At 38.6% G+C, this 9,025-nt stretch overlaps 1 protein-coding gene across 1 annotated transcript; it reads right to left on the reverse strand.

The window, feature by feature from the left end:
* Nucleotides 1-124: 124 nt before the first annotated feature.
* Nucleotides 125-8,231, reverse strand: LOC127876042 (rho GTPase-activating protein 21-like). The gene is made up of 5 exons (XM_052420930.1): nucleotides 8,223-8,231; nucleotides 6,260-6,304; nucleotides 2,700-2,900; nucleotides 481-673; nucleotides 125-318 (listed from the first exon to the last, which is right to left on the reverse strand). Exons 1-5 carry the CDS (start codon nucleotides 8,229-8,231, stop codon nucleotides 125-127), a joined length of 642 nt encoding a protein of 213 aa, XP_052276890.1.
* Nucleotides 8,232-9,025: the final 794 nt, after the last annotated feature.

Here is a 9,025-nt window from a genome sequence, read left to right on the forward strand (position 1 = left end):
AGGATGTAACAAACACTGACCTCATTGTTGGGTGAGAGTGTAACAAAAACTGACCTCATTGTTTATGTGAGGATGTAACAAACACTGACCTCATTGTTGGGTGAGGGTGTAACAAACACTGACCTCATAGTTGGGTGAGGGTGTAACAAACACTGACCTCATTGTTGGGTGAGGGCAGACAGTCCTCCAATGGCACCTCGAACATCCCTCCGGTCTCAGGTACGACTGCAATTTGCCCGGTGGACGAACTCGAGCCCATGTGCTTCTTAATGCTCTTCCCTAGCTTACCCTTCCACGTCTTCGGCTTCCCGGTGTCCTCTATGAATGAAACAGACAAGGATCCCTTTGAGCCTGCAGGGGTTTTTATGCTATGTAAAAAAAGGCCTTAAAATGGACCCAATCCCAAATTGGTTATTTTTATCTGAAATGTCAATAACAAGTAACACATTTTCCCCAGATTGCTGTGTAATAACAACTCACCAAGTTTATCCCCGGACACTGTCTTGCGTCGCTTGATGCTGGGAGACTGCGGCACCTTCTGTTTGATAACAGAGAGTTTCTTGGTGATCTTATGGGCGGGGGTTGGGGACGTGTTGTTCCCCAGGGTTGGTCCCGACTCGGTAAGCTCCTGGCTCTTGCGGATAATCAGCTCGGCGTTTGTAACACCATTGGCCTGTCAAATAAACAACAGTATATTACACACCATTGGCCTGTCAAATAAACAACAAGAGTATATTATACACCATTGGCCTGTCAAATAAACAACAAGAGTATATTATACACCATTGGCCTGTCAAACAAACAACAGTATATTACACACCAATGGCCTGTCAAATAAACAGCAGTATATTACACACCATTGGCCTGTCGAATAAACAACAGTATATTACACACCATTGGCCTGTCAAATAAACAACAGTATATTACACACCAACACCATTGGCCTGTCAAATAAACAACAGTATATTACACACCATTGGCCTGTCAAAGAAAAAATGGTATATTACACACCATTGACCTGTCAAATAAACAACAGTATATTACACAAAATTGGCCTGTCAAATAAACAACAAGAGTATATTACACACAATTGGCCTGTCAAATAAAAAACAAGAGTATATTACACACAATTGGCATGTCAAATAAACAACAGTATAACTCACACCATTGGCCTGTCAAATAAACATCAGTATATTACACCTCATTGGCCTGTCAAATAACAACAGTATATTACAATCCATTGACCTGTCAAATAAACAACAGTATATCTCACACCAATGGCCTGTCAAATAAACAACAGTATATTACACACCATTGGCCTGTCAAATAAACAACAGTATATAACACACAAATGGCCTGTCAAATAAACAACAGTATATCTCACTTCCTTGCCTGTTGTTTGCCTTAAACAACAACATGGGATGTTTGTATCTATGTTTGCCTGTCAATAAAACAACACTGTTTGTCCGATCTTTTGCTAGTCAATTTATCAACAATATTGTTTGTCCCTCCCTTTTCCTAAAATTAAACAACAACATTGTTTGACCTTATGTTTTTCAGTCAATTAAACAACATTCTACAGGTGTGTGATTTTGGAACCATCTCTCGGAAGTAAAATGCTATACCCTTCTTATAGAGTTGACAGTGATTTATTTCAGCTAAATTGCATCGGAATACTAAAGCTTATGGAAACACTGGTCCTTTTCCTGACTTGGCCTCTTTGGGGAAGATCTAAAGAACGCTTCCACAGTGGGGATAGAACCTGCGACCTCCCCTCAGTATAGTTGACAAAACATTTCACTTTTAAATAAATCCAGAAAAATTAGTACTTTTTTATCAACCCTGAGCGATAAAGGGTTAACCCATTCCCACTAAGAGGCAAAGTGGAAATGGCTTTGGCTAAGTAATTTGCAGTCTGTTCAAGTTTTATGCTGTTTGCTGGTCATCAGTATCTTAATTTTGGAAATAAAACCATTAAAACTTGAATCTAGTAAGAAAGGTTATTTATTAAGTTTAACCTTTTTTTAAGGGGCTACAAACGCGTCAAAACACGTATCTATGTGGTCAAAATATGCATCCTGGTGGTCAAAATATGCATGTAAGTGTTTAACTGTTAGTATCTAAGTTGTAAAGGGTTAGTACCTACATGTAAGTGGTAAAGCTGAGTATCGAAGTGGTAAAGGGTTTGTATTTAAGTGGTAAAGGTTAAGTATCAAAGTGGTAAAGGGTTATTATCAAAGTGATAAAGGGTTAGTATCCATGTGGTAAAGTGTTATTATCTAAGTGGCAAAGGGTTAGTATATAAGTGGTAAATGGTTAGTATCTAAGTGGAAAAGGGTTAGTATCTAAGTGGAAAAGGGTTAGTATCTAACTGGTAACTGGTTAGTATCTAAGTGGTAAAGTGTTATTATCTAAGTGGTAAAGTGTTATTATCTAAGTGGTAAATTGTTATTATCTAAGTGGTAAAGGGTTAGTATCTAAGTGGTAAAGGGTTGGTATCTAAGTGGTAAAGGGTTAGGATCTAAGTGGTAAAGTGTTATTATCTAAGTGGTTAAGGTTTAATATCTAAGTGGTAAAGGGTTAGTATCTAAGTGGAAAAGGGTTTGTATCTAACTGGTAACTGGTTAGTAAGTAAGTGGTAAAGGGTAAGAATCTAAGTGGTAAAGGGTTAGTATCTAAGTGGTACAGGGTTGACTCACGTCAAGGTCTGGATTATTGTTGGCGCTGATGTGTCGTATCCAGACTAGCATGTCCATCTGGTCATCGGCCTGGAGCAGGTACTCCGACCCGTTGTACGTCTTCAGTCGGAACACGTTCTTGCGCTTGGTGTAGCTGTGGGCAATGTCTACGATACAGGACTTCACGGAGATTGGCTGCTCTTCGTATGAGAACACGCTCGTCTGAAACAAGACACGGTAGTTTGTTTGTTTTTCTCTCAATTTTTGGAGCGGGACCAGGTCCCTTTGATTTGAAAAAAAAGCCTGTCATTTTAACTAAAATTGAGAAATTAATGATGTTGTGGGGTTTTTTGCTAACAATTATTGAGAATACAAATTAATAATTTATTATGTTTCAATCAATGCAGCTGGATAGAGATGAACTGTAAACAATAAACCGTCGGAGACAGGTGTTGCTCCCCAAAGGTTGTTTTTTTTGTCACAATATTGAACTATATATTCAGATAAAAGGAAAAGTAGGGACAAGAATTGCACTATATGCACAATTTATAGAAAATTTCAAAGGGCCATAACTCTGTGAAAAATCATCCAACCAGAACCGGCTGATAATATGCACATCTCCTCTTGGCAGTGAAGCTTCCCATAAAGTTTTATTGAATTCTGATCATTTATTGCTGAGAAACAGTCCGGACAAAAATTGTGCATGGACGGACGGACACACACGCACAGACAGACGAAGTGGCGACTATATGCTCCCACCAAAAATTGGGGGGGGGGGGGCATAAAAAGAGATTAATGATTTGTTTACTTTTATTTTGTTGTAAAAACCTTCAACTGGGATTTTTAGGGCGTCATTTGGGAAAAACAAATATACGTTTTAAGATTGGATATTGGGCAAAATTTGGGTCCCATATCTGACCAAAAAAACACTGTACCTAAATGTCATCCTTTGAGTGTCAGCAAGGTTAACTTAACCAAGTATTAGCTTTGCAATATACAATTTGCATAAAGACCTGTTTTCCCAGCGTGCGTCTAATGTAATAAAACCAATATTGATGTTTACCTATTATGGACTAAGCAGTGAAATATAAAACCAATATTGATGTTTACCTATTATGGACTAAGCAGTGAAATATACAAGGGCCTATGCAGTGATAAATTCATGGGAGATAAATTAGTTTTTTACTGTGGTTTATTTGTTACTGAAAAAATAGAGTAAATTAATAAGTTGACAATTCTTGATTTCAATGGCATCAAATTTTGAAAAAACTGTGTTATATGTATCACAAAAACGTCATCCCCCACCAAACAAATTATGTTTAAAAAAAGGCTTTAAAAGCATTTAGTTTAAACTTTTTTATTTAAGCTTGATTGCATTGAAAGTACTTACTTCTTATTTGAAACGCTCTCTAGTCCGTTTCCTGGGCCTAGTACTAGTACTTGGTATCTTTTGGGGAGATCTAAACAATGCTCCCACATTTGTGATCAAACCAGTGACCTCCTGGTCGATAGACGAACACCATTACCATAATACCACCTTGACCATTTTATCAAAAGCATTTAATAAAAAGCTTTCCTTTTTGTGTTATTCTGTGGGGGATAACACTCATATCATTCCTGATACACTGACACCCTGGTTGCGTTCCAAATAAATTGATGAATTCACACTGACACTTCAAACAAGGTTCTTAATTGTGCAGCACCGTAATAGACATGATCCTCACTCTGCAAAAATGCATGTGTGTAAAGTGCTATCCAAGATTAGCCTGTGCAAACCACACAGGCTAATCTGGGACCAGACTTTCCACTTTTATGCTATATGTTTCGTTTTAAGAAAGTCTCTTCTAAGCAAAAATCCAGTTTAAACGGAAAATGTTGTCCCTGATTAGCCTGTGCAGACTGCACAGGCTGATATGGAACAACATTTTAGGCACATGCATTAAAACCCCTTTTCAGAAAGTCTGACTCAAATAAAAGTGCAGGAAAGTAGACATGTAACTAGCCAACAAAAGGCAACAGATTTGGTTCGTGGAATCTGAAGAATTTCAAGCAAAAATAAACCAAAAGTCTTTTGCAAAGAAAATCATCCAATCACACAAATTTGCTGTTTGAGAGAAACTACATTTTTCTGCAGAGCCCAAATTTGCTATAAAACAAGATGTGTTTGTGAAACACAATGTCCCCCTATATGATGTTTGACCTTGTAGGATGACCTTGACCTTGTTAAGGATGACCTTGACCTTTCACCACTCAAAATGTGCAGCTCCATGAGATACACATGCATGCCAAATATCAAGTTGCTATCTTCAATATTGCAAAAGTATTCATAAAATAAGCGATTTGGGCCACATGTATTTGACCTCTGACGTTGAAGGATGACCTTGACCTTGACCTTTCACCACTCAAAATGTGCAGCTCCATGAGATACACATGCATGCCAAATATCAAGTTGCTATCTTCAATATTGCAAAAGTATTCATAAAATGAGCGATTTTGGCCACATATATTTGACCTCTGACCTTGAAGGATGACCTTGACCTTGACCTTTCACCACTCAAAATGTGCAGCTTCATGAGATACACATGCATGCCAAATATGAAGTTGCTATCTTTAATATAGCAAAAGTTATTGCAAAATGTTAAAGTTGGCGCAAACAGACAGACCAACAGACCAACGGACCAACAGACCAACAGACAGGGCAAAAACAATATGTCCCCCACTACTATAGTGGGGGACATAAAAAGGGACACGCCCCCATAGCAAAAGCTGGCCAAAGGATACAACTATGCAACAAAATCTCCGCAAAGGGAAGCAACCCTTCAGCAAAAGCTGACAAATGGACAGAACCCTGCTACAAAAGCTAACAAATACCTTGTGCAAAAAACCTACAAATGGATGCAACTCTTGAACGCAATATGACAAAGGGACACAACCTTGCAGCAAAAACTGGCACAGGCACTGACACTGGTGCTAAAACTGGCAAAAGGGAAGAAACCTTATTAGAATCGCCAATTCCTCACAAAGGGACACATATGTGGTGCAAAGACTGGAAAACAAAGGGACATAAGCATTGCTTAAGCTGACAAAGCCAAAACACCTGACCTCAAAAATACAACAAAAGCACCACATAACGGGTGCCACGCTCGGCTGCGGGTGCAGATTTGAATAAATGAAAGCTTGTCAGATTTTTTTTGATTTTTTTTTAGAGGTCAAAGTTACCTTGACCATTGACCTAGTGACCCAATAATGGGTGTGGCATGCAGAACTTATCAAGGTGCAGCTAAATACAAAGTTTCAAAGTTGTAGGTTGAAGCACTTTGATTTTAGAGCCAATGTTCATAACTTTGATAAAATGTTAAGGTTTTAGCACAACGCGGACGACATGACACCACGACGACAAGCTGGCTATGACAATACCTCAGGTTTTCTCTGAAAACAGCAGAAATAAAAAAAACCACTCAGTAAGCAAAAGCTTGCAAAGGGAACAAATATCTGTACAAAAAACGCTTGCTTTAAAGAAGAATAAGGCTCAAACCCAACGCAAAGCTGGAAAAGGGAGACAACCTGTGTGCAATACAAACCTGGGATCCCGCACGCACTTTCACGGGAAGTGCATGGGCTACAAGCTGCAAGAGTAAAGTAGGAAAAATCTGAAACTGGAACTTTAGCCACCAACATAGTGCATAGTGGTGACTATATATATGACTGAGTATGGTGACTAGTTCAGCCAATACATGTAAATGAACAACAAGTGAATTCGTTCCTTTGATATCCCAGCCAATTTTAAAATTGTGTAACTGACTGACAGACCGAGGGACAGACAACCCTAATTTTGTTTCCCTCCGCGGGAGATAATAATAAATGTGGTCAATGAAATGTTAACAGTATTTCACAATAGGCATGCTACAAATATTGTACTGCCTCCTGTAAGCCAAGTTGTTCAAAGCACTGAAGCATTTTGTGTACTCGACAAAGATATCATAAAAACAAATGTTCTAACCAAGTTTCAAGAAGATTGGACATCAAATGTTACAACTACTATGTTAACGAGCTTTTTCTTTTAATTTAACCTAGTGACCTTGTTTTTGATCTCATATTAGTTTTTTCAACTTGACCAAGATGTAATTGGGCCACTTTTTCTGACCAAGTTACATGAAGATTTGAAGATAAATGTGGCCTCAAGAGTATTAACAATATACATATTGACAACGCACAACCCACAAGCCACATTGTGATCAGATGAGCAAAAAAAAAAGAACACAAAACATCAGGTCCTGGTGTCATAAACATAATTAAAGCATAAAACACAGACGTATTATGAGGTACTGCGTTTCATCACAGATCGATCAAGATGTACTGCATATAACACTGACTTACAATGCTGCACTACATTTAACACCAACTGATAATGATGCACTGCATATAACACACACTGGCCATGATGTACTGCATTTAACACAGACTGATCAAGATGTACTGCATTTAAAGCCACATTCATACTCAAAATCAACGAATATGCCATACAATATTTCATAAAAGAAAGATAACCCATAAATAAAGTGTGCCTTACAGCAATAGCCAAAATTTCAACGCTAGATGTGGTATGGTTACATGTTAATTTCTCGCAACAATATCCTTAAATTGGCAATCAAATGCTAGATTGGCTTCTGGCAGCGTTGGACACACAACGTAGTTCTCATGAGCTGCCCGATGCTTTTATTTAGTCAATGCTCTGGATCAACTGTTAGTTGTTCTATTTTTTTATGAGTTTAATCATAACGACCAAAAAGGTGTTCACAGGACCTTTTGAAGTTTTGAGTCTGACCCAAATCTGAGTTTGCCCAATGATTTATAAGGCTATAAGTCAATGTTCGGACTCAACTTTGAGTTTTTTCTCATTTTTTTACATGAGTTTGACCATAATGCCTGATTTGATACTTTTTGAGTTCGAGTCTGACTCAATTCTGAGTTAGAGGAAGAATAGACACATATTCTTATAGCTTAGATTTAAGAAAGTTTGTGAGCCAACAGACATTCTCAATACTCAGCTAAGTGGATTTGAAATCTCATCTTCTGAGTTGAGCTAACAAGTTGAGAATGATACTGGGCCACTGGAGCACATAACACTAATGAACTTGACTGCAACTATCAAAACTCATTGCGATACAACATAAAACACTGGAGCACATAACACTAATGAACTTGATTGCAACTGACAAAACTCATAGCGATACAACATGAAACACTGGAGCACATAACACTAATGAACTTGACTGTAACTGACAATACTCATAGTGATACACTGGGCCACTGAAGCAAATAACACGAATGAACGTGACTGCAACTGACAATACTCATCGTGATACACTGGGTAACTGGAGCATATAACACTAATGAACTTGACTGCAGCTGACAATACTCATAGCGATACACTGGGCCACTGGAGCACATACCACTAATGAAGTTGACTGCAACTGACAATACTCATAGTGATACACTGGGCCACTGGAGTACATAACACTAATGAAGTTGACTGCAACTTACAATAGACATAGCGATACACTAGGCCACTGGAGCACATAACACTAATGAACTTGACTGCAACTGACAATACTCATAGTGATACACTGGGCCACTGGAGCACATAACACTAATGAACTAGACTGCAACTGACAATACTCATAGCGATACAACATGAAACACTGGAGCACATAACACTAATGAACTTGACTGTAACTGACAATACTCATAGCGATACACTGGGCAACTGGAGCACATAACACTAATAAACTTGACTGCAACTGACAATACTCATAGTGATACACTGGGCCACTGGAGCACATTACACAAATGAACTTGACTGCAACTGACAATACTCATAGTGATACACTGGGCCACTGGAGCACATAACACTAATGAACTTGACTGCAACTGGCAATACTCATAGTGATACACTGGGCCACTGGAGCACATAACACTAATGAACTTGACTGCAACTGACAATACTCATAGCGATACACTGGGAAAACTGGAGCACATAACACTAATGAACTTGACTGCAACTGACATCACTCATAGCGATACACTGGGCCACTGAAGCACATAACACTAATGAACTTGACTGCAACTGACAATACTCATAGCAATACACTGGGCCACTGGAGCACATAACACTAATGAACTTGACTGCAACTAACAATACTCATAGCGATACAACATGAAACACTGGAGCACATAACACTAATGAACTTGACTGCAACTGACAATACTCATAGTGATACACTGGGCCACTGGAGCACATAACACTAATGAACTTGACTGCAACTGACAATACTCATCGCGATACA

Source organism: Dreissena polymorpha, chromosome 1 (genome assembly GCF_020536995.1).
Source record: "Dreissena polymorpha isolate Duluth1 chromosome 1, UMN_Dpol_1.0, whole genome shotgun sequence".
NCBI lineage: Eukaryota > Metazoa > Mollusca > Bivalvia > Myida > Dreissenidae > Dreissena > Dreissena polymorpha.

Bases quoted from the DNA above. Each gene is read 5' to 3' on its own strand.
- LOC127876042 (XM_052420930.1), bottom strand. The intron at 674-2,699 runs GTGAGTCAACCC...TTTATTTGACAG, and splicing joins ACAATAATCCAGACCTTGAC to GCCAATGGTGTTACAAACGC. The intron at 319-480 runs GTGAGTTGTTAT...TTTCATTCATAG, and splicing joins AGTGTCCGGGGATAAACTTG to AGGACACCGGGAAGCCGAAG.